Source organism: Hevea brasiliensis, chromosome 6 (genome assembly GCF_030052815.1).
Source record: "Hevea brasiliensis isolate MT/VB/25A 57/8 chromosome 6, ASM3005281v1, whole genome shotgun sequence".
NCBI lineage: Eukaryota > Viridiplantae > Streptophyta > Magnoliopsida > Malpighiales > Euphorbiaceae > Hevea > Hevea brasiliensis.
Window position 1 is genome coordinate 69,004,666 of NC_079498.1, and position 27,029 is coordinate 69,031,694.

At 35.5% G+C, this 27,029-nt stretch overlaps 1 protein-coding gene across 2 annotated transcripts; it reads left to right on the forward strand.

Moving 5' to 3' along the window:
- Positions 1-12,700: 12,700 nt before the first annotated feature.
- On the forward strand, positions 12,701-26,691 carry LOC110672368 (protein S-acyltransferase 11). 2 transcript variants are annotated; one of them, XM_021835129.2, is made up of 4 exons: positions 12,701-12,920; positions 15,989-16,211; positions 24,064-24,362; positions 26,138-26,691. In XM_021835129.2, exons 1-4 carry the CDS (start codon positions 12,825-12,827, stop codon positions 26,648-26,650), a joined length of 1,131 nt encoding a protein of 376 aa, XP_021690821.2. In that variant the 5' UTR covers positions 12,701-12,824; the 3' UTR covers positions 26,651-26,691. The 2 variants fall into 2 exon arrangements, with proteins under 2 accessions (XP_021690821.2, XP_021690822.2); XM_021835130.2 differs by having other exon boundaries at positions 12,707-12,920; positions 26,168-26,691.
- The last annotated feature ends 338 nt before the right edge of the window (positions 26,692-27,029 follow it).

Sequence of the window (27,029 nt, forward strand, 5' to 3'; positions counted from 1 at the left end):
CTGCTGCCCAAATGGTCAATTTTCAGGCCTTATTTGCACTTAATCCGGATTTGGTCATTTTTCAAGCTACCTTGCAAGCAGAATTTTGGCAAGCTTTCTTCATGAAAGTTGGCACATTTTGTGCCTAGTTTCTCCTCTAATTAGTCTCATACCAATTGGAGCCACACACTTAAAGTTATAGGCCTAAAACACAAACTGCCTTATTGCATTTTTTGCATACACATCAAGGATCACTTTTAACACTTACCAAACTCAACATTCAAACCAATTCTGGTTGTACCACAACCTAAACATAATTTACAACATATTATAGGTCATTTTGGCAGCTTACAATTACATTCAATGTGCACCAACAAGTGCAGAATTTGTCCAACTCAATTTACAACAATTCAATCACCAATTCATGCTCATTTACATGTCCAACTTCACACCATCATACATGCACTCAAACTGCCATAACCCTTATCACAAATTAACATCATTATTCCATAAACCAAGCATGAATTCCAGCATTCTTCAAGAGCTAACAAACTGCCACAATGGTACATTTACATTCCATTAATTTTTAGGATTCTAAGATTTCAGGAGAGGACTTGGGTAAGAGGATTAGAATTGTATATATATTAGAATTTTGCTAAGAGGATTGGGGTAAATACTCTTTCCTGACCTCTCAAAATATGTATATTAGAATTTTATTAAGATGTTTCGAGTAAAGACTCTCTCCCAATCTCTTAAAATGTGTATATTAGAATTTTGTTGAGCTAACTTAGGCAAGGACTCTCTCCCGATCTCTTAAAATATGTATATTAGGATTTTGCTAAGAGGATTCAGGTAAGGACTCTCTCCCGACCTCTCAAAATGTGTATATTAGAATTTTTGTTAAGAGGATTCGAGTAAGGACTTTTTCCCAATCTCTTAAAATGTGTATATTAGAATTTTGTTGAGTGAACTTGGGTAAGGACTCTCTCCCGATCTCTCAAAATATATATATTAGAATTTTTGTTAAGAGGATTCGGGTAAGGACTCTCTCCCGATCTCTTAGAATGTGTATATTAGAATTTTATTGAGTGAACTCGGGCAAGGACTCTCTCCCGATCTCTCAAAATGTATATGTTAGAATTTTTGTTAAGAGGATTCGGGTCAGGACTCTCTCCTGATCTCTTAGAATGTGTATATTAGAATTTTGTTGAGCGAACTCGGGTAAGGACTCTCTCCCAATCTCTCAAAATGTATATGTTAGAATTTTTGTTAAGAGGATTTGGGTAAGGACTCTCTCTCGATCTCTTAAAATGTGTATATTAGAATTTTGTTTAAGGGATTCGAGTAAGGACTCAATCCTGATCTCTTCTAATTTGTTAAAATGGATTTTAAAAGGTCACGATCGCGAGCCCAATCTCATTTGACCCTATTAGATATGAGAACGTTGCTCATATCACCTCCCACTTTTCAAATTATCCCAGACTTTTGTTTTCGATCTCATGATTTATTTATCGAACTTATCTCAACTTATTATGACTCCTCATTTTGAACCTGCTAGGCATCTTATTTTGGAAGTTACTGTTCGAACTGGATCCTAAATCCCGATCTCATTTCTTTTTAGAGCTAGACTGAATAACTTAACTCTCAATTCATCCGTACTATTCCTAATTGTTTTTACCTTGATCGGGAATCTCCACATTATTTTCTCCCATTCGTACTCCTTATGGTACTTACAGAATGTAAGTATCCTGAATTATTCTCTTTTTTACACAAAATAACATAAAGAAATCAAAGACAACGTAAAAATAAAAGATAAAACTCGTGGACGTCACAAAAAGTGAAGTAAGTCTAGTTTTGACGTAAACTTATTCTGAAGATTTGTTGCGACAAACTATGCCATGAACACTTGAGAATGATAAATCAAACACTTACCTGTAGAAAAGGTTGGAGCAACGAGTAAGCTGGTACCGATGTCTTCGTGTATCCAACGCCACTAACACTGAGATAGTAAGGTGATTTTAAGGAGTTGTAAACAACTGAAGTGAGATTTTCTTGAGAAATGGTGATTGAATTCCCAAAACAATGCAAGGTTATCCAAAGTATGGATTAGAAGCTCTATAGTTTCCGTGGTAAGATCCTTCAGAAAACGTGTTTCTAAAGTCTCTAGGAACCTTGAGAGTTTTAAATTAAAAATTAAGCTCCAGCAAAAATTCCAAGGTTTCTCCTCAATAATCACTGCTACCTCCATAGCGTTGCATGCAGGTATTTATAGGAGATGGGTACTCAAAACAGAGGGCCAGGATTCCAGCAGGAGGAGACGGAAGGCCTAGATTCAAAAAGACATAATGCGACATCCTGGAATTAAAGAGAATCAAAATTGAGGGTTAGGATTTCGTTCAAAATTTCTATCCTTTTGCCCCTTAATCCAACAGTCAAGAGTCTTACCTTATGAAATTGATCCAAGGGCTGGGAACAAAAAGCATCAAATCTGTCATTTATTTTTGATCCGAAAGCCTCAAATCCATCCTTACAACTATAATCAACGGTGTAAATCGAGATGTACTAGGTTACTTTAACCATTTGGAATCCGATGGCTAGGAGTGTGTCCTTATGGATGAGATGTGAGGTGAAGATTGGATCATGCTTGCGATGCTTTAACTGACTCTGATCTAACAGTGGAGGTAGCTAGTGTTTGTGAATTAAAGGTCATGATTAGAAGCTGTTCAACTCCCTGAGTTCCCCGATCTCTATAGGTCGTCCTTCCCTTTTTCGATCTTCTCACTGTGACTGACCGATCTTAGGATTGTTATTCCGATCTCTATTTTCTTTTGCATCTGGTCCTTTCTACTTTCCCGTTCTCTTTCTATTTTCTGACCTCCTTCTCATCCCTTCTCTGTGTTGGTATGGCGGGAGGCGAGAGTGCAAAGGAGACCTAGAAAGTGTGGGAGATGAAGGTGGCGGTGGCTGCTGCTGCTGCCGCTGCTCAGACACCAAGGCGGGACCCAGTAGAATCACCGAGCTCTCCGTTCTAGCCTCCAGAGCAGCTAGTCTCAGAGGTAGAGGTGGTTCTTTCTCCACCTCAACAGGCCGAACCTCCACCTCCGCTAATCTTTTCAAGTACAAAAGGGGGGCCTTCCCGATAGGCAGTAAGGACTCTTTCTCGAGGTGCTTAGGTCCTTATCCATTCTCTGGAAAGGAACCGTTCTATTCTGGGTAATCCTAATCTAGCCAAGGTCCTGGGTGCAACCATCTATTTTCAAGAAGATCGGAATAGATTGGCCCAGGATAGCATCGACGAACTCTTGGCCCAGACGATGAGCCTAGATTTTGAGGCTATTTCGAACTAACATTTGATTAGAGAAAAGGCCCATCTCTTGAGATAGGAGATTCTGAAGGCCGTCCAGGATGCATCTTCCGCTAAGGCCCAACTCTCCACTGCCCAGGACTACATCACCGAGATAGAAGGTCGGGCGAAATCTTATGAGGAAAGGATAGCTGAACTGGAGCCAAAACTTAAAGATGCTCGAGCCTGCCGATCTGCCGATGTCGCTCGACTTACTGAAGAGATTAAGGCCAAGGAAGAAGAGGCTCTGGCGAGAGAGGCTGGTGCTTATGTAAATGCACATGGCGATCTTCTGGCCGAGCTTGCGAAGCACCATCTTGAGGAAGACTTCTCCTGGATGGTGGATCTTGTCCCAAGAGCTGAAGAAGATAGCAAGGAGGAGGCTGAGAGAGAGAGAGGGAATGATGGAACTGAAAATGTACCTGTAGAGCAGGTTAGGGGAGACCCTCTTGCCAAATGACTTGTATATTTTCTGTTTTGAAATGAATTAAGTCTTTTCATGCTCAATTTTCTTGATGAGATCGGAAAACATCTAAACCAAATTGCATGAGTACTGAATAGAATTAACTCTTAATCAATTGAATAAAGTTGAACATTAACTTGAGACTGGTTATTAATCATAAAACATCAGGCCACTTTAAGAGCTCGTAAAATCATTACACATGAACATGAGATCGAACGGTGCTGTGACTGAATATTGACTGAAACCTTAAAACATCTGAAGAGTGATTTGGTAGAATTGTAAAGATTTGAAAATGACTTGAGCTTATTAGGGTCGGAATCATTGTTTAGAAATCAGATAAAACCTTAGCCTTGTTGAGAAATGTTTGAACAATTCGAGCGAGATACCTGATCACAAAACTACATGCAGATTTGGAATTTTAAGGTATTTGAACATGGTGAGATCAAAAAACAATGGCATGTAAGATCGAATGGTCTGGAGATCCAATATCGATCCGAACACATCGAAGAAAGATGAAGAGATCAGAAAACAATCTAACTTGAACATGAGATCGAGTTATTCTGAAGACAAACCATTGCTGAGTTCAGAAAGGCGACCTGTGATCGAGTCATTAGTTAAGAATGGATAACATTAAGATGGATAATCCATTTAAGAAAACATAATAAAATTTCAATCTCATTACAACTTTAAAAGAAAATTGTATATTAAGTTATGCATTTGAGGATCGACCAAAACATGATGTCTATAGCAGTTATCTTGGAGAAATCAGGTACAAATCTCCTAAAATAGCCAGCTAAACCTAGGAAACTCTTGATCTCAGTCACTGTAGTTGGCCTTGACCAATCTATCACTGCTTTAACCTTTTTAGGATCCACTTCTATTCTATTCTTTGACACTATATGTTATAAAAATGATATACTTTTTAGCCAGAACTCACATTTAGCGAACTTGGCATACAACTGATGCTCCTTTTACATCTGAAGAACCATTCTTGGATGTTATGCATGCTCTTTAGGACTTCTAGAATACACCAGTATGTCATCAATAAAGACAATTAGAAAGTAATCTAGATAAGGCATGAACACCTTATTTATGAGATCTATGAATGTAGCTGGGGCATTTGTTAACTCAAATGGCATCACAAGAAACTCATAATGCCCATATATAGTCCAAAAGGCAATCTTCATAATGTTCATCTCCTTGATCCACAACTGTTGATATCCAGACCTCAAATCTATCTTCGAGAAACAACTAACTCTGGCTAGTTGATCAAACAAGTCATTAATATGGGTAGAGGGTACTTGTTCTTCATAGTGACCTTGTTTAACTACCTATAGTCAATGCACATCCATAAGTATCCATCTTTCTTCTTTATAAAAAGCACTGGAGCACCCTAAGGAGAGGTACTCGATCGGATGAACCCCTTATCCACTAATTACAGCTATTCCTTTAACTCTTTCAACTCTGTAGGAGCTATCCTGTAAAGAGGAATAGATATGGGCCTAGTACTTGGTATAAGATCAATCTCAAAATCTATCTCCCTCTCAAGAGGCAACCTAGGTAGTTTTTCTAGAAACACATCTAAAAACTCTCTTACCCCAAGAACTGATCTCGGTCCACTTTTGTTTTCCATAACCTCTCTAACATGGGTTAGAAACCCTCTACATCCTTTTTGAGCATATTTATAGCTTGTATAATAGAGATCATACCCTTTACAAATGATGTCTGATCTCCCTGAAAAACTACCTTTGACCCATCCTATCTTCTAAACCTTACTACTTATTCCTACAGTCTAAGATAGCATAATTACCTGAGAGCCAATCCATCCCTAAAATGATATCAAAATTCATCAATTTTAAGACCACCAGGTCAGCTGGAAAGCAATTATCCTCCACCATCATTGGACAGGCATAACACATTATCTCCATCACTGAAGGATCACACTTGGGCCCACTAATAAAAAGAAAATATTGTAGACTCAAGACTACTAAACCCAATTTTGGGACTAGTTCAAGGCTAACAAAAGAATGTGATGCACCCAGATCAATTAAAGCATGCACATTGAAACTTCTAATACAAAGATTACTTGACACCACAATGATAGCGGTATTGGCTTCTTATTGTGTCATGGTAAATATCTCAGCTAGTACTGTCGAACCCACCCTTATGAACCTATTATAAAGGATGAAGAATCTTGTCTTCTATGCTATCCCTTTCCTAATGAAGAACCCACACAACTCTATTTGCTGCCGGTTGGGCCACACTACTAAACCCTGCTTGTTGAGAAGCCACCCTTTCTATAGTGGGACACTCCCTTAACATGTGCCCCTCTTGTCCACATCTATAGCACTAGGAGGTTCCAAACCTATAAGGTCCTCGATGAGACTTCCCACATCTGACACAACCAAAGGTATCTGATCCTGAACTAGATCCACTTTCCACCCTAAGGCCTGACTTGATTCTACTTTAAAACTTATTCTTTTTTTTGCTTCTTGTCAAACTTTCCTCCTTTATCCTTTTTAGTTTCAGATGAAGAAATAGTCCTGGTCAAATGACTAAACCTCCCTGCATCTATAACCTTAAGAATTACGGATTGCTTAGCTTTTGTGCTTTTCAGCTCTAGACTCCCTTCAATGATAGCCCTAGCTTCCATCTTTCTTACAGCATCTACTATCGAATGGAAACTGTAGGTTTCTATAGCCAAAATTAATGAGGAGTATTTAGAGTGTAGCCTCTGAGTGTACCTCTTTAGTTTCTTCTTATCAGTATCATACCCCAACCCCACATACTGTAGAAGATCAATAAACTTATCTGTATACTCGTCAACACTTATATCAGCAGTCTATCTCAACTGCTCAAACTCCACCACCTTCAGTTCCCTAGAGCTTTTTGAGAAAGCCCAATGGATAAACTCTGCCACCAACTGAAACTGGGTCATACTGTCGACCCTATCAATAACATAAGACTTGTACCAATCCTTTGCTTTCTTACATTTTAAGGTAAAAGCTAGCCATTTAAATGGCCCTGCTGTCATTAGCGTCTAATTCATCAACTATCATTTTGTCTGCATGAACGTACTCAAAAGGATCATCTCCTTCATTGTACTTGGGTGCATCTAACTTTAAGTAGTGCATCTAACTTTAAGTAGTCCATCATCTTGCTCTACCTCTAATACTTGTCCTATTCTCTTTTTGTAGGAACTATAGGAGTTATAAGGGGTGGTGGTGGTACTTGCTCTCTTGTAACTCCCTTCATAGGATTTTGAGTTCCCATGGTGGTTGAAGAACTTTAAGGGTGATATGGTGAAGCGTACATAGGCTATGGGTTGAATAGTGGGAAGTAAGATGGGTAGGGCATAAAAGGAGGATACTAGGGATAGCCCATAAACCTAGGGTTTTCAAAACTTCCCTATTAAGGTTATTGGTACCCAAACCCATACTCTGGTTCTAGCTATGGAGGAGATACAAACTCTAACTTATCTCCTCCTTCCATAAAACTATCTTCTTCCACTCTTCCCATGCCTACAAAATCAGGATTCTCATGCTGTTAGGAGAAATCATGAGAACTCCTTCATGCTTCTATAGACATTTTAGGTGCATCTGCAAACTCCCTACTGACTTTAAAGGACCTTCTAAGTCCTCTTAATGATTCTCTCTTTCCACTTTTGCTTGCTTTCTCCCTAATAATAGGGTTGACGATTAGTGCTCCAATAACCTTTTTCTTCGGTGGAGCGCCAATCAACCTAGCGGATTGTCTTAAACCTTGCACTTCTAAAAGCAAAAAAAAAAAATTATTAAGTACATAAAAAGTTCATGTGACTCCGCATGAACACACAACATATCATCAAACATAGCATACATATAATGTACAACATGTAATCATACAGGGACTCAACCCTAATGGATATATATTTCCCTAATTGTGCTGGTTAATATACTTCCTTTCACCTATATTCTATACTTTTACTAATATTTAGGTCCACTCATCTAACCTAAAGCTCCAATAGTAATTTTGTAATGACTTAGGTTAGGGGACATTACTGGCGCGAGGGATCGGGTCAGCTTAAGGCTACCGAAATTCATAGTAAGCTTAAAACCTATAAACATAACTTTAACTCCTGTACTATGAACACTTAAACGTATAACAAACCATTACAACTTAGCCTTTTCATCCATGCAAAAATGTCTTTAACATAAAAGTGTTTCATAATTTAAACCTTAAAATACATAAGCTCTAAAGCACAATGGTTCCACATATATACATCTAAAAGAGGTTTACATAATCATAAACATCATTATTCATACTTAAAACATTACATAACTCTAATTTTCTATAATTAGCAGTACAGTACTATCAATTTACATTTGACATGTCTATCTACCCATACATCATACATAAGGATGAGCAATTAAGCTACCTTTATTGCTTTCTCTCCAAAGAACTCTTCTAAACCTGCAAACCTACACCTGGGGGTTAGGAGAAAGGGGTAAGCTTACACATGCTCAGTGAGTAAACTAACCAATATTAATTATATCATTCATTTTATTCATATGCAATGCATAGTACACATGGATTTTCACATCATAAATATTCCATGTAAAATGGACTTACCCCAGTGACTTCCTAAATCCATTGTGCCTAGCTCATATAGAGGCTCCTTAGGACTTTCACTTAACACATACATCTAATGTGTTCGGCTCATACAGAGACTCCACTGGGCTTTTTGCTTAAAACATGACCTATGTCATGCACCAAAGGCATCGTAAAGATTTCACCTTGAATTTTTGTAGATCCATAACATACATAACATAACATAGTCATAACATAGGGGGAGTCAGTGGGTCATCCATCATCCATCAATGCACCAACAACAAATACGCAAATATGCAACATATTCATATTCTATATACATATATCCCAAATAAATATAACATGATGCATGAAGATGATTAGAATTTCTAGAATTTCCAAGTCAAAAACCTACAGATTCAAACTCCCTAAAAGCCCTAAACTCATTCCAAAGTTTCAAAACACAATTCTAGGGCCTAGAACAACTTGAAATCATACTAATTCCCACATACATTAACCAAAAACTCAAATCCTAGGTCTTCCCCGAACCCAACATAATATATATAAGGATTCCCTTAAATACATCGAGGGGAACTAGTCATTTAAGGCCCATAACACTTAAACATGTTTAAACTAACTCTAAAAACATACAATTTCAACATAAATCGCAAAACCCTAACCCTAATATGCATAAACTTCCCAAATCTCATCTTAAAAGCAACTTTACATAAACTAGAAGTTGTAGAAACCTAATCCCTCATCAACTTTCTTAGATCTACCTATTAGATCAAGAAGAAAAGAATGTTAACTCTCTTTTTAGGGCTTGGAGGTGAAAGAATCAAAGCCCTAAAGCTTGAATATGCTCTCCCAGGCTTGTAGGTGGAAGAATCCACCTCCAGATCTTAAAAAAACCTAAGAAAATCTCTTTAAAAAGCTCCTTGTCTGCTCCAACAGTTGAGAGAGAGAGAGAGAGAGAGAGAGAGAGAGAGAGAGAAAAGTAAAGAAAACCCAAGTGTTTTGGGTAGCAAAATGAGTCTTAGACCCTTTTAGACCCTCCCTTTTGGCTGCCGAAAGCCTTAGTTCATGCTGTCGGAGTCCATTCTTTTCAATAAGGATATTTGAATAAGAAAAGGGACTTCAGCTGCAGAAAGTCCATTCTTTGGTTATCGAAGTTCTTTCTTCCAAAAATACACACTTAAAAACTTTTAGAAAATAAAACCTTTAAAACATTTTTATTTTTAAATAAATTTTGAACATCTCAAACACACATATATAACCATATACACATACACTTCTACTCCTATTCCCTTATTCGTGGAACCTTCAACTTTGCCAAAATATTTCATCTAGATAGAAATTTCGATGTTGGAAAATGAGGGGTGTTACACAATAACATTGTATGAAGATAAAGAAAGATCTTATAGTGTTTAAACAATTCAAGAATAGTCACGAAAAAGAAAAAGAAAGAACTCTTATAATTGCAATTGATGATGGTGTTCACAGTGAATGTTTGAATGTAGACGATGATAAGAAAAAGACAAAAAATCCATTGCAAGATGAATGGTTAATGGATTCTACTTACCCATTTCATATTTGCTCAAAAAAGGAGTGGTTTGATGTGATTGAAGAGAAGAAAGGAGCGAAAGTAAAGCTTGTTAATGGGAACAAGATGGAGGTCAAAGGTATTGGTAAAGATCAAGTTATATGGTGATCATGTGAAATTATTAGATGAAGTGAGGTGTGTTCCTAATTTTGAAACAAACTTAATTTCCTTCGGTAAGTTGAATTCTTTGGGTTATGAGTGTTCTATTCATGGTAGAGTCATAAGAGTTAACCGATGTGCTCTCATGATTATGAAAGGTGAGAAGATTGGTGAAAAGAATCTCTACAAATTAGAAAGAAGGACATTGATTGAAAGAATACAAGTTGAGGCAAAAAAGCAATATCAACAATCAAAAGTGCAATGAAATATCCAAGAGAAAATTGACTTTTGTAGAAGTGTTAAAGATTAATTCCAGGTGGAGATTGTTAGAATGAAAGTTAAATTGGAATTAGGAGATTAAATAAAATAGGAAGTTTAGTAGAATTTAATTTAGGAAGTTTAATAATTAAAAGTTTCAAAAGGATTAGGTTTTAGTAGCCTATATATATAAGTAGTTAGTTGGCTTTTATATTGTAGAGAGCTCACGAAGTGAAGAGTCTATTGAATTTCATGAGTTTTATTCGAGTGACTTGTAAGAGTGAGAAAAATAATTAGTGGTTGTAATTATTTTTTTTTCATTAGTGGATTTGTTAGTGGAGTAGGCTTACACCGAACCATATTAAAATTTTTTTTCTTTAATTTATATGGGTGTGTTTTTCACAATATTGTCCCTTAAGCAATTCAAGAGGGAGAAGAATTGAGTTCTAATTAAAAATTTTGGAGATGGTAGGAAAATTAAAAATTTAAGGATAAGAGAGGGAGAAGGAAAAATACAAGGATTTATAAAAGGTTCCACTATCCCAAACTTATATCCTCTCTTCAAAACCCTCCCTCCTTGAGAGTTAACTTCACTATCTTTTTTTTTTTTTGTGAAAATTAAACCCTTACAATCCTTAAGAGCAAACCCAAGCTCTTTTATAATTCATTTTCACACTAGAGCAATTTAATGCTCTAAAACACTCTAGTTATAATAAATATACTTAATAACCTCACTTTCAATCTTAGAACATAAAGAATTACAGCTATAACACAAGATCTCAAAGAATTAATTATTATGGCTTAAGTTTTAGAGAGAGAAAGAGTAGCAATAACTTATAATACAATAAATTCACAAATAATTAGTTGTTGTACCTTTATTTCAGTCATAAACACTCCCTATTTATAGTTTTAGCAAGAAAATGACCATTAGAGATGCATTAAATGCAAATATAACCATTAATTACTTAACAATTTGTTATTTCAACTTTTCGAAACCCATTTCAGCTATCCAAATCCCCTACATCACCTGCCGAAGTTCTTGCTGTCAAAATAACATTTTCACAAATTTGACTTCAGCTACTAAGTCTCCTACTTTGGCTGTTGAAGTCCCTTTTATCCTATTTTTCAAAAACTTGAGAAAAGCATAACTTTTTATCAAATTTTCGAGTGTTTGAAAGCTAATTCAATGAATTTTCAACTAAAACACTTTCCAAAAATAATTTTGCAGTTTTGAAAAGTGAAAAATAATTTAGCTCTCCTTTAGTCCAGAATTAGGTGAAAGTTAAGTAAAAATCTTCTAAGCAACACATAGACTTGAGTCAATACAAATAATAAAGAGCATAAAATTTGAAAAATTATATTGTGGAATCCCTTATAGGTTTACTTTCATATCTTGCTCTTTTTCATCCTTATTTTGAAGCAATTTGGAATTATCAAAATTAGGGCCTACAATCTCATCACAAGTACTTAGAATATAATTAATAGCACACTAATTGTCATCAAAACATGGGTTAAGACATTTAGGTTAAACAATTTAAGCTTTTTGGCACTGTGGTAAATGCTTGATCCTACGATTGATATTAGAGCCAAGGTAATGAGTTCAAATTCCAAATAGGTGCTAGAGAGGAGAGTGTTGACATTGAGTGGAAATAGCTCAGTGATCCAGTATTTTGCTCAGATCTCTTTGACTCATGGTGCTTGTGCTGTTATGCTACAAGGAGTTGTAGTATGCCTCTACTAACATCTTAAGCTTGTATGCGCTCGATTATACAATAACTTATTTATATTTTCAGATGAATTAAGAAAATGTAATTAATGTAATTAATTTGATTTAGTCTTTTTTTAATATACTTTTCACTCATATTTTTGCATTAAATATTAAATAATTCCTCTTACTAACTAATAAATTTTACTTTTCAATGCATATTAAAAAGGTCATATTAGAAAATTAATAAATAAACTACTCTTATTTCAAGTTATTTTTATCTATTAAATTTAGATTTACAGAGTGATTGAGAAAATGATGAGATAATTTTATTTTTATAAAAACATACTAATAATTGATTAAATTATTATTTATCTAATCTAATTACTCATTGTATAAATATTTATTAAAAACTCATTGTATAAATATTTATTATATTTAATAAAAATAAAAGATAGAATTAAACAAAAAATTAATACTAGTTGATTTTTAAATGCAATAGATAATTTTAGAAAAAAAAAAAAAAACTGAAATGCACGAAATAAAATGTCTCAAAGTGTCAAGTGACATATAACATGTACAGATGACAAAGGAAATTAAACCAATCTTTTTTTTGGGACGGAGGAACATATTTGTAATTTTAATTTTTAATTAATAATTTTTGTTAATCCAAAAAATTAAATTCATCAAACATCTCATGTCGAACGATCCGAAAATTCTCTTAAGAAGACTTGCTTGGCTAGCGGTTTAATCACTAAGTTGCCCCAAAGCAACCTCGCACAAACCAAATCATCCCATTTCCCGCATGATAGAAAAATACAGTCTTGACTCTTGCGATAGTGTTTCTGTGTTCTACATAATTGTATCCGTCTATCTCGCGAACATGTCTGACTTGGCCAAGGTTAATTTAATTACTTTGTGCTTTCTTCTGGGTTTTGCGTTGTTTAGATCGTCTGCCTTAAGTTTTTTCTTTTTCTTGCATGATATGCCTGTCATGAGTTTGGTTTACTTTGTTGCCTCAAGTGATTAGAGGTTTAGAATCTTTTGCTGTTATTTAACTTAAAACTTTGAATTATTCTTGTTTTTGTTTCCCCCAATTTTCTTAGCAAGATCAAGAAAATTTATGAAAAAATTTTCTTTAAGAACATTTATCCAGTAGCATTACTTAAAAATTGCAAAACTGGGAGTAAGTGGATGGGTTGGTTTGCGAATTCTTGATTTTAGTCCAATTCTAGTTCTTGCTTTATGGTGTCTAACAGGGCTGAACTAGGACAAAGGATCCGGCCTCAACTAGTTTGGCATTAGTTGTTGTTGTTGTTTTAATTCTTCACGTTTTAAGATTTGTTGAGTGATATATTATAGCCAAATTGAAAGATTAGAGGAAAATTCTTGTGTAGTTTCTTTTGTTGTTTGGCTCTTCTTAATATCCAGCAATTGTCATGCTGCCACTTTTAGAAGTACACATCCTATTGTGCATCTTTTCCTTTTTCCAAATAATAGGGTGGTAGATGCTTCTCTTGTAATTTAGCTTTCATGTCTCGCCACGTAACAATTGGTGGTTCCCTCAATCTTGCCATGTCTTGCTCAACACTTTTTCACCATATTTTTGCTAATCCAATGAATTTCGACTTTGTGAACCTCACCCTACCATCTTCCCACATGCTGTGCTTATCAAAATCTGATTCAATATAACTGAGCCAATCATGAAATAGAGTGGGATCTAACAAACCTTCAAAATCAGGAACCTCTATCTTGCCTCTCATATCAATGTTGGCCACTGTATCTTTTGGTTTCCCTGTATCAAGCCTAAGTGTAGCTTGAGGAACTTGACTAATTGTTGGTCCTAATAGTTGCTCACTAGAGTTCATAGATGACATTATCTTATCTTAAGATCCTATCCAGCTTAGCTTCCATTGAGTCCATTTCTGGCTTCATATCTTTATTATCTTGACAAAAGGAACTAAACTCTTGTTGAAAATAATCATATTTGGAATTTAATTCAGTGTTCATCACCATAGTTGAAATGACAAAACACAAGGATCTTGAAGCTCTGATACCAAGCTGATGTAGGACAGCCTGTGAACAGTAAAATAAAAGGTTTAGGATTTTTACCTAAACTTCCTTAGACATCACACCCAAGGCTCCATAGGCATCACACCTAGGGTTGAATTGCATCAAACAGCTCGAATCATAATTGTAGAATTCACATTGATTAAAAACTTCGAAACAATATTACAAATGTTGGTATTTATAGACTCAAAAAGTAATCCTTAACCTTGAAGGATTTGGACTCCAAAAAGTAATCCTTGACAAGCAATGAATTTAAATGAAGACGCCTATAGAAATCTAGATCTTTTCAGAAAATTTGAAATTACAAACTTGTGACTTAGATAAGGGACCAACAACTAATGTATTTAAATAAACATATAAGTAAAACTGTAAAAGAACGAGGAAGTATTCTATAATTTCCCTAATAAACTCTACATTAAAACTAAACCAGTATCCTAAGCTTCTTGAGTATTTGACTATGAATTTTCTTGAATTCCTTGGCTACATCATTTTGCCTTCCAAATGAATAGATGCTAGTAGCAACTTAGATTCAAGAGGGTTTATATCAATCTCTCTAAAACCCAGCGCTTCAGATCATATCACTATCAAATTTTGGAAACTCAGTTTTAGTAAAGTGTGTAGCAAACTGATACCCAGTTGATACACTACCAGATGTAGTAGAACTGGTATTGGCATTCCCAGAACTGGAAGGTATAGACTGATTTATAGAATTTGAAGGATTACAAGAATTAGTACCTGGAACTTGATTAGGTATATTGATCCCTGAAATCAAAGATCAAAGTTCCTGAAGTACTTGGTCTATTTTCCTATTACTCTTAGTGAGCACAGTTTGAAGAGCCTGATCACGCTTCTTTGAATCTTTTGCCAGAATTGTTAATTTAAGCTTCTGTTTTTGTGGAAGCATCTCATATCATGGATTTGAGATTTTCTTCAAATTTCTTCATTCTTGTGATCTGGTGTTTTTGACAGTCATGATGATGAATTAAAGAAAATAATTGCTGGAATTAACAAGCTCAATACCAAATAATTTGAGTTAAAATCGGATTTAACCCAACATCTGCTTGGAACCTGAGAATCAGAGGGAAAATATGTGAGAAAAGAGGAAGTGAGAGAAAAAGTAAAAGAAAGGCTCAAAGGTTTCCAGAAGAAAGTTCTTTCATTGGTCACTAAATGAATTACAGTGAAAGCTAACCTCAGCTATATACAGTTTACAACAGCTAAGCTAACAGATCATCTAATAAACTAACAACTTTTCTAACTGTTAGCTCACTATTGGTCTACCTGTAATTTCTGTATTCTTCTTGCTTCTGGCTTTACTGCTTCTTTTCTTGCCTTTACACACTATTTCACTTAAGTGTATGAGAAGTAAATAAAAAGAAAGATGGCTTCTCTCCGTGAGAATTGCATTTTTAATCTTTGAAAAGATGACCTCTTCTGATTTCTAGTTGTGATTTTCTCTTGCAAATGCAATAATGTCTGGTTTTACTTAAAGAGCATGCGATGACTAATATGCTTATTGATGCAGTCAAAACCTAGGCAAAATTATATGTAAATTGATCATTTATCGAAAATCATTCTGATGATCTATTTGGGAAAAATATATTTTTTTTAAAAGGATATCAAATTTCAGGAAACATAAGGAAGTTGAGAGTATCTAATGGTATTTTTAAAGTTTGGGATGAGTGGAAAGCCGCTCAGTCAATTGAAGATTATGGAACCCAATGTTATTTTGGATTTCCTTTTGTAAATGTTAGTGGAATGGGTTTGTTTATACTTCACAAATGATGGAAAATGGTAAGGATTCAAACTCTTAGCTAGATTAAAAGAAAAGTCGTTTTCGTAAGTCATAGAAGGGAAAAGTAATGCTTTTTTCATGTGGCTTTTTTTTTTCTCATGCAGGAGCATTTTGTGGCAACAGTCATTGAAGATCATGAGGCAGCATGCTGGGGTTGTGGACTACACCTTCTTCTTCCATCTTATTCACCTATTTTTAAATGTGGCTGGTGTGGAGCAATAACAACTCAAAATGAAGGAAAACGTGAGAACAAGTTTCTTTGGTGGAGACTTGTGCGTGACCGGTGCTTCGTATGTGTCCTCCTCGGCTTCATGCTTTTTGTAATATGTATGTCACTTTCATTTTATAATTCCTACTCACCCATCTGTGTGTGTGTGTGTGTGTGTGTGTGTGTGTGTGTGAATAAAGAGTGAAAAATGCATTATAACAACACCAAGGGCTGCCATTTACAAAAGAAAGATTGTTTAAGGGACATTAAATTTAAAAATTTTGAGTTTGTGGGCATGCAAAAAGCCATATCCACTAACTAAACCAAAACTTTGAATTGATGTACAAGCTCTCTTCCTGAGGCAGGACATAAAATGTGGCTTTGGCTATATATAGAGTCATTAAAGGTGCACCTGAGGTGCAAGGGGCATTGGGTGAAGCCCCGAGTGCCTCAAACACTAAAATATGGGTGACCTTAATGAGGGGTATGCCTCTGCAATTTTTAATTCTGCAGCTGTGCAATTTTTTCTTTCCTTTATTTTAATGCTATTTGTTCTTGGAATCTCAACTATTAATCCAGCTTTATAGGTGACCTTACAATGATCATTCACACCAAATCAAATTAAAACAAGAAAGAAAGAAAGAAGCTATGTTACTTTAGATTAGACATGACAATCATTTCACACAAGGATTTTAGGATTTTCTGCAGCACTAAGTTAGGTTTATTCTGTCTAAAATTGCTAGGATTTGAAGAGGATGCATATAATACTGGAACTGTAGAAGGCAAAAATGTCATACTTATCTCCACTCCAAATAATAGGCCAAAGGAAGCAAAAACATCATTTTCTAATTTGAGAGGGCCACTACTTCTCTGATACTGATGAGGAAAAGGAAGATAACTATTTCGAAGTGTTGTATAAAGAGGTTGAAGAAGAAAAGAATCTTGTAAGTCATTAATTTAAATTTACTAGAACAATTAAAAGCAAAAATGTCATACTTTTCTCCACTCCAAATGATTGGCCAAAGGAAGCAAAAGCATCATTTTCTAATTTGAGGGCCACTACTTCTCTGATACTGATGAGGAAAATGAAGAGATCTATTTCGAAGTGGAGTATAAAGAGGTTGAAGAAGAAGAGAATCTTGCAAGTTATTAATTTAAATTTAGTGATGGTGATGATGTAAGAGACTAAATTACTCTTGATAATCAGTAGTTGTCTTATAGTTGTTTAGGAATTATTGCCATTTAGTGGCATGCAGGTTTATAATTTAAGACTTCTTAACATCTTTAATTCTATTTTTTATTTGGATACTGAAAAATGTTGGTGTTGGAATTCTAAGTGCCTGTTTACTTATGTTGTAGAAAGAGATGATTCTCATTGATTTCAATTAATCTGTACATGGGTATATATATACAATTGATTCCTATAATTGTGTTCTACTAATTAGGAAGAAATCCTAAATAAGAAATCCTAAATAGGAATACAGAATATAAAATATACAGAGAAATAATATAGTGATTGACTTTTCATAACATAGTGATTGACTTTCCATAACACTCCCCCTCAAGTTGGAGCATAGATGTTAATCATGCTCAACTTGTTACAAATATAGTCAATCCTAGCTCCATTCAGAGCTTTTGTGAAAATATCTCCTAACTGCTCTCCAGTTTTGATGTGTCCTGTTGAGATGATCTGTTGTTGAATCTTTTCACGAATAAAGTGACAATCAATCTTAATATGTTTGGTCCGCTCATGAAACACCGGATTAGAAGCAATATGAAGAGCAGCTTGATTATCACACCACAATTTCGCAGGCAGGGAGGTCTTAAAACCTGTCTCATCTAGTAATTGAAGTATCCACATTACCTCACATACTGATTGTGCCATGGCTCTGTATTCGGATTCAGCACTAGATCGAGAAACTACACTCTGCTTCTTGCTTCTCCAAGACACCAAATTTCCTCCAATAAAAACGCAATATCCAGTAGTTGACCTCCTGTCAACCTTAGATCCAGCCTAGTCGGCATCTGAAAAACATTCAACATTTAAATGCCCATGATTATCATATAGCAAACCTCTTCCTGGAGCGCCCTTCAGATAACACAAGATTTGTTCCAAGGCTTCCCAATGAGCAACAGTTGGGGAAGACATAAACTGACTTACCACACTAACGGCATAAGCAATGTCAGGACAGTGGTAGTAAGGTAGTTCAATTTTCCTACCAATCTCCTGTATCTCTCTGGATCTTCAAACAACTCACTATCCCCTGCTAACAATTATAAAGTTGGAGTCATTGGTGCACTATAAGGCTTAGCACCTAATTTTCCTGTCTCTGTCAATAGATCGAGGACATATTTTCTTTGAGACAAGAAAATACCCTTCTTACTTCTCATAACTTCGATACCCAAGAAATACTTTAACAATCCCAAGTCTTTGGTGCAGGCGAGTTTGGAGGAAGGTTTTAAGAGATGAAATACCTGCAGAGTCACTCCCAGTGATGACAATGTCATCCACATAGATTACCAAGAGAATTAGATCAGCCTCAGATTGCCTATAAAATACTGAGTGATCACACTTACTCTTTTGCATACCAAATTCATGCCTTTGCTTCCTTTGAATCTCCCAAACCATGCCCTAGGACTTTGTTTCAAGCCATAAAGAGACTTCCGAAGCCTACAAACTTTACCCAACTCCCCCTGAGCAACAAACCCAGGTGGTTGCTCCATATACACCTCCTCCTGAAGATCACCATGAAGGAAAGCATTCTTGATATCCAATTGATGCACGGGCCAATCATATGTAGCTGCTAAAGAGATAAACAAGCGAATAGAAGTAAGTTTAGCTACAGGAGAAAAAGTATCAGAGTAATCAACCCTATATGTCTGAGCATATCCTTTTGCTACAAGGCGTGCTTTTAACCTAGCCACAGAACCATCAGGATTTGCCTTTACTGTATATACCCATTTGCAACCAATAGCTTTCTTACCAGTGGGCAAAGGCAATAGTTCCCATGTACCATTAGCATCTAAAGCCTCCATTTCCTCTTTCATAGCATCACACCAGCCAGGATGAGACAGTGCCTCATCAACAGTATTAGGGATAGGAACAGAGTCTAAAGAAGTAACAAAACACTGAGAACAAGAAGACAATTGATTATAAGAAACAAAAGAAGAGATAGGGTAAGTACATGAACGTTTACCTTTACGAAGAGCAATGGGTAAGTCTAGATCAGAATCATGATCAGTATGAGGTACAGGATCTCCCAACAAAGTAGCTGGTGGAGGATCTGAGTCAGAAATCTCCAATCTCCTGGAATAAACATGAACAACGGGAGGTAGAGTAGGTCTAGAGACAGAAGGAACAGGCTGTGAGAAAGGACTAGACATTGGTTGGACAGTATATATTAAGAGATCATCCTCCTCCCCCTGACTCTCATACACAGATGATGGAGGAAAAAATAGAGTGGACTCAAAAAATGTGACATCTGCAGAAACAAGATAACGATTAAGAGTAGGAGAGAAACAACGGTACCCTTTTTGGAGCCGGGAGTACCCAAGGAAGACACATTTGATAGATTTTGGATCCAATTTAGTAACCTGTGGACGAACATCACGTACAAAACAGGTACAACAAAAAATACGGGGTTCAATAGGGAACAAAGATTTTGTAGGAAACAAAGTAGTATAAGGAATATCCCCATTAAGGACAGAAGACGGCATACGATTGATCAAAAAATATGCCGTAGAAACTGCATTGGCCCAAAAGTGTTTAGGTACTTTCATCTGAAAAAGAAGAGCACGAGTTACCTCAAGAAGATAACGATTTTTTCTTTCGGCCACACCATTTTGGGATGGGGTATCCACACAGGAAGACTGATGAAGAATGCCATTTTGTGTCATATAAGACTGAAATTGTGCTGCAAAGTATTCTTTGGCATTGTTACTTCTTAATATGCGCACAGAAATATTAAATTGAGTTTTGATTTCATTACAAAAGGCATAAAAGATAGAAAACAACTCAGAACGATTCTTCATTAAATATAACCAGGTAACACGAGAGTAATCATCAACAAAGGTAACAAAATAACGAAATCCAATTTTAGATGTAACAGAACAAGGACCCCAAACATCAGAATGAACTAATTCAAAAGGAGATGAAGCCCGTTTATTGACTCTAGACACAGAAGGCAAACGATGATGTTTTGTAAACTGACACGACTCACATTCTAGTACTGATAAAGACTGAAATTGAGGACACAGCTTCTTCATGGTAGACAAAGAAGGATGACCCAATCTACAATGAGCTTCAAGAGGTGTTAAGGTACTGGAGCAAACAAGCGACCGCGGTACATGATTTTCCAGAATATAGAGACCACCTGACTCGCGTCCTCTACCAATAATCTGCTTCGTCGTAAGATCCTGAAACAAACACTGGTCAGGAAAAAAGGAAACAGAACAATTTAAGGTACGAGCAAGTTTACTAACAGAAAGTAGATTAAAAGAGAATTTTGGTAGACACAAAACAGAAGACAAAGAAATTGACGAAGTCGGGTTCGCAGTTTCAGAACCCATGACACAAGAAATAGAACCATCAGCTAAAGTAACAGTAGAGAAAGTGAGATTAGACTGAAAAGCAGATAGAAGACTAGAATCACCTGTCATGTGATCTGTCGCACCAGAATCAATAACCCATTTGGATGAAGAAGACACAAGGCATGTAGTGGATTTACCTGACTCAGCGATCACAGTGACAGGGGAACTGGTAGGCTTTAGAGATGCCTGATACTGGGAAAATTGTGCAAAATCCTCTGCAAATACCAAAATAGTTTTCTCAGAGGAAGATACTGTAGAATTCTCTACTGCCATATTTGCAATCTATGATCGCTGATTTTTTTCTCTGAAGTTGCGGACAATTATATTTTGTATGGCCAGGCTCATGGCAATAATAACAAATGACTCCTCTTGAGTCCTGATTAGAACTAGCCTCTTCATTACGCTGATTACTTCTGTTGCCTGTAATTCCTCCTCTACTTCCTCTTCTATTACCCTGTTGTCCATTTGGATTACGGCTAATAAGAGCACTACTGGCATGCTGTGAAGATTGAGTACTTTCTGTACAAAGGACCCGTGTGAATGTTTCATGCAAAGAGGAAATCTCAGAACTGGAGAGGATCTGAGATTTAGCAGTCTCATACTCTGAAGGAAGGCCTGCAAGAAAACTCATAATGACAGCTTGCTCCGTTGGGCTCTTTGAACTTTCACATCAAGACTAAAAGGCAACAATACATTAAGTTCCTCATATACCCGTTTAAAATCCATAAAATAAGCCGTGAGAGACTTATCCTCTTTCTCAGCACGGTAGAATGCCTTACAAACATCATAAATACGGGAGATATTCCCTTTACCAGAATACAGAAAATCTAAGTAATCCATCAATTCCTTAACAAATTCACAGTGATTAATTAAACTAATTACCTCACTATGAATCGAGTTCCGAAGCTGCAAAAACAACCGAGCATCCTCCCTTAGCCAAGTTTGTTGTGTATCATCAGTGGGTGGATCTTTAGTAAGGTGATCATCCTTATCAATGCTACGCAAATAGACCCTAACAGTCTTACTCCATGTAATTCGAACCATTAAGTTTGTGTTCCGTGATCTTAGTCATCACCGGAATCACATCAGAAATAACATTCTTATTGTCTGCCATTTGTTGAGACAAAGAAAACTAACCGAAACGCTAATCCAAAGTGCTTATAGCAGCAAAATAACCCAAAATCACAAATCAAGCAAATACTAAAATAGGATCTGAGAGCCAAATCTCAGAAGTCCTTTAATGGTTATACTGGATCAGGCAACAGCACACAGTGGTGGAATGAGGGGGTTGAGACGATGCCGGCGATGTTGATCGGGGTTGAAACGACCGGTCGGCGGCCAAGGTCTCTCCTGAGCTGGGTAGTGAGAACAAATAGTCACCCTAGATTGATGACCTGCTCTGATACCATGTAGAAAGAGATGATTCTCATTGATTTCAATTAATCTGTACATGGGTATATATATACAATTGATTCCTATAATTGTGTTCTACTAATTAGGAAGAAATCCTAAATAGGAATACAGAATACAAAATATACAGAGAAATAATATAGTGATTGACTTTCCATAACATAGTGATTGACTTTCTATAACATATGTAAAACAATTATTTGTTTTTCATTTTCCATTTTCTAAAAAAACTCCAGTTTTTATTTTTCATAAAAGGGAAAACATGGAAAATATGTTCACCTATCAATAATGAAAAAATAATTTTAATTCAAAACATTAAAAAAGTTATTTATATCTTTCATAATTAATAAAATAAATCATTATAAAATATATTTAGAAACTTCTTTTACTTTTAAAATTTTCTAATACGTGTTATTCATTTATTTTATAATAATATGATTAATTTTTTATTATTTTAAATATAAATTTTCCTAAATAATTAATTTTAGTTATGGAAAGTTATAGTACAAATATGGCTATAGAAAAATTATTGTTTTCTATTTGGAAAACAATTGGAAAACATGACTTTTGTTACAAAGGAAAATAGTGGAAAACAATTTAAAACTATTTTCCAAATCTTATTTAAATTTTGGAAAACTACTTTCCAGTTCTCTATTTAGAAAATTGGCACATGTGAATACAAAACTCTATTTTCTAGTTTTCTTAGAAAGCTTTTTTAAAAAAAACTACCCTAGTTTTCCACGAGTAAACAAGCCATGAATGTTTTATGTTGTTAATATGAGTAGCTATCGTATGTAGGATTAGGTGTCTTATTGTATTAATTGTCAGCCAAACCTTGCGCCTAGGCTTTAGGACACCTTTGCACCTTTAATAACTATGATCTTGTAGTAGTATGACTGATTGTTTTTCCTGTATTTTTCCCACTTTTGGCATTATTTTGGCTGTGATTGTAAATTTCAGTTACATAAATGAGTTTATTTCTCTCAATATTTCCTATGGAGTTCATTCTTTTATGTTGTGAAGAAGATCAAAAGAACTATGTAATTGAAAATATGAGATTTTGAAATAAAAATTAATGTGGACTAATTAAGAGATTTCAAACCTGATTTATTGATGGAGATTTTGAATTTGATGAATTATAGGATTTGCCTTCATTCTAGAAATGAGAAAAATGGAGTAGGTGAGTTGCTTTCCTTAGAGGTCCCTAACATCCTCATCATAGATCTTTAACAAACTTTTAAGGATTTTAGATATAGTGCAGGAATGTTGTTTGCAAATCAGCATGCTTCCTTTAGCTCTATTTTCTTTTTAAAGACCAATTTCCATGCTGCTTGACCCATTATGCTGAGATTCTCGCTGCTTTTACCAGTTAACTTCTGAAGTTCTGTTGTGTGCAGAATTCTGAATCCATCTATTCTAAGAGATGTTGAATTGCATCATGATTTTAAATTTTAGCTGATGGATATTGGTTTCTTAGTCCAACAAACTGATGTGTATGAGCCTATTTATTTCACCTGTGTGGCAGTTTTTATTGGCTGATGCAGGCAATACATTTCGATATGGAGCCATTTCATGGGCATTCTGGCTGATGCCTTTTGTTTGAAACAAAATTTCTCTCCAATCTTCAAGTTCTAAAGATAGAAGTAAAGGGATTTTGAATTATAAAGTAAAACTTTCTTATTTATTTATTTATTTATTTGTTTTTTGTGATTACTAGATATTTGATGTTGTGTAGGTTTGATATTTTAAAAAAAAAAAATAAATGGCTATTTCAGGTACTGTAAGTATCGATATTTTGCATACTTTAATTTAGTTAAATTCATAGTTTTCAAGAATTAAAAAAAAAAAAACAGATCAGCAATAGTTGCAGCTGTGGATGTTACAGTTTTGCTACAAAATTCAGTTACCATGACCGAGATGTAAAACAAGGCATTTCTAACCTCAGTTTGATCCAATTTTCTGAAAGTGCAGGTGGTGGTGTGTGGGCAGTGTACCCTGTTGTTTTCTCCATCAGCTATTTCTGTGGAATTTTCCACCTCAGCATAACTTTGATCTTGTCTATAGTTACTATTTCAATGTTTAGTCTTGCGGCCTTTAGATGTCCTGGAACACCACCTATCATACAGTGGGGTAGCTACCCAGTTGTGGGAAAAGGTTACCTTGAGAATTACACCTTCTGTCACTATTGTTCAAAGCCAAAATCGCCTAGAACCCATCACTGCCGTTCATGTGGAATGTGTATATTGGACATGGATCATCACTGCCCTTTTGTAAGTGTTTACTGTTGTTAACTTTTAGAAATAATTTGATGCATTGTAGATAATCTCTTTTCATTTTCTTTAAACATGTGAATGCTATTCTTTTAGAATTGAACATCCTATCTGGTGCCACTTCAGTAATTTGTGAAAGCTGCATTTAATGGAAAGAAGCTTCCACTTAAAGTTACGATTTATGTTTTTGTGGATTTTAAATTTGATTTAATTTTTAACTAAGGTATGTGTGAAAAGAAGTTAAATGGAGGTTGAACTCAATTTTAATCTTGGCTTGCAGCCTTGTTGGGCTTCTGTAGAACTTTTTATCTTCATGAAAAATCTTGTTGCCTTGCCTAAAAAGGAGAAGAAAGAGGGAGTAGCGTAAATCTTAATGCATTAGGGTGTCAACAATTTGGGTAATTGGTCATTTTGAGTTTTATTTTTTTTAATTTTTTTTATTTTTTTGCATGCAAAAGTTTCCAGATGCATATGTTTTCAATTGGTTGGCATCATGCAACTCTTTTCACTGCCACAAAGGCTGGTTGAGAGCATTTCCTTTCTAATCCTAACTGTTGGAGCCAAGAAAAGTTTATAAAACCTTGTCATCTCACTCTTCTTCTGAATTTTGTTATGAACATTTTTTTGAGCATTTCCTCTTATGATCAATTTGGAACCTTGGATTATTATACTTAATGCTCCTAGGCTATTTCTTTTCTTTTTTAAGATATACACATGCATGTATATGACAATGTACATACACCAGGTAATCAAAATCTCCTATCGAAATAATATTTAATTTCAATTACTCTTCTTAGTGAAGTTGGAGTTAAATATAATCTTGAGAATCTTAGGAGGTATTCAAAATCAAATTAATTACACAGGAAATATTGATGAAGTGCCTAGTATTTATTTCATGTGGATTAATATCCTAAAGGTTGCTTCATTAAATGACCACTGAAGAATTTTTATTTATATATGAATTTATATTTGATAATGGGGATGGAATTCAACCTTTAGCCTCGAGCTCAGAGGAGCTGTGGCAACTAACTAGGTTATGCCTGGGCCATTGACCAACTCAGAGGTGGGTGTATGTGAATCATGTCATGGATGTCCATTGAGTTTCCATTTTTGTTTCAAGTGTGCAGATTTGGTATTGCATGAGATAAAAGAACAAAGACTGCTGGTCATTTTAGCACTGTTGTTGGAGCTGTTGTTGAAAAAATACGTCCTTAAATATGTTAGTTAGAGGGTATTAAAAATTGTTTAACTTTGGTTGTAACAACTCCAAAACAACTAAACAACGTTTTCCAATTGCATCTAACATTGTGCTTTTTCAAAAAGTGCCTTTTTGGCCTTCCAACCCCAACCCAAAACAGAGCCTACATTTGATTGTTTGTTGCTGATCAGATCAGATGACTGAAAAACATAATTCATGCTGGGTGGGGAGATTAAAGTTTGATGAAGTTGGTATGGAGCAAAACCTGTTAAATTTAATTGATGGTAGTAGTGTCTCTATGTGAAACAAAAATATCATTTAATTTGAAAATTTTGGACCATATTCACTTCTTGGTAACATCTCCATAGTTATATCTTCCTATTTTCATAATTTAATTTCTACAAAATTTCCCATTCCTATTTTTATAAATTAATTTTCTACTAAATTTCCCATTCTGCTGCCTTGCTAAGCTGTGATTGCAATGCTTATGCGTGCATATTGTTCAGTTACTGTGCGAATTCTAAATTCATTATCGTATGGTTAGATTTTTGAGCATGTGCTTACATCTGAACAACAGTACAACTGTGGTTTTGAAATCCTTGTGCAGATTGGAAATTGCGTGGGTGCAGCAAATCACCAGTACTTTATCGCCTTCCTTATCTCAGCTGTTTTCAGCACAATATATGTTTCAATCATGTCCTCATTTGCAGTGTGGTGTATATGGCCACCATTACCAACCAGATCTCTAGTCTATTTAAGTGGGACGCACAGTTATTTGGCTTGGAGAATATTGAAGGAACTTATTTTTGCATCGCTAAGCTCTGCACTACTTCTTTCCTCAAGGGGGCTTGTTCTTGTTTATTTGTTTTTTTCTAGTGTTTCAGTGGAGATAGGATTAACCGTGCTTCTGTTGCAGCAGCTTTGTTACATATACAAGGGGAAAACTTATTTAAGCCACTTGAATTCTCAAGGAGGTGATGAGGTTGGAGAAAAAGATTGCAAAAATCTTTTACGTTTCTTTGGTTGCCCATATTCTGTGTCAAGATACTTGCCTAATGTTTGGAATTCTCCTAAGAGACACAATAAGTGAATGACTGTTTAAAGAATATCATCTTTGCTTTTCCTTGATAATTTAGTCTAAGGCTCTTTTTACCTGTTAAAAGTGTTTCTAAATTAATCTCCTGTGTCATGGGAAACCTCTGCCGCAAAGTTGGTGTCATGACTGACGACATTGCTGCAACTGAATTGTGGTGCAAAGCCATTTTTGTATGATCAAAGTGTAGGAAAAAAGACGGGGAAGTTCAACTGAACTGTAGTGCATGCTTATTGTTGGTGTCACCAGTTTCCTGATCTCAGTGGAAAACAGAACCATTGGGTTGAAACGAGGGATTCAAAACATGTAGGAGCCGTTGAAATGCTTAAAAGCTTGGCCCCTGTCTCTCCCTCTCTTTTATTTATTTGTATGAAGA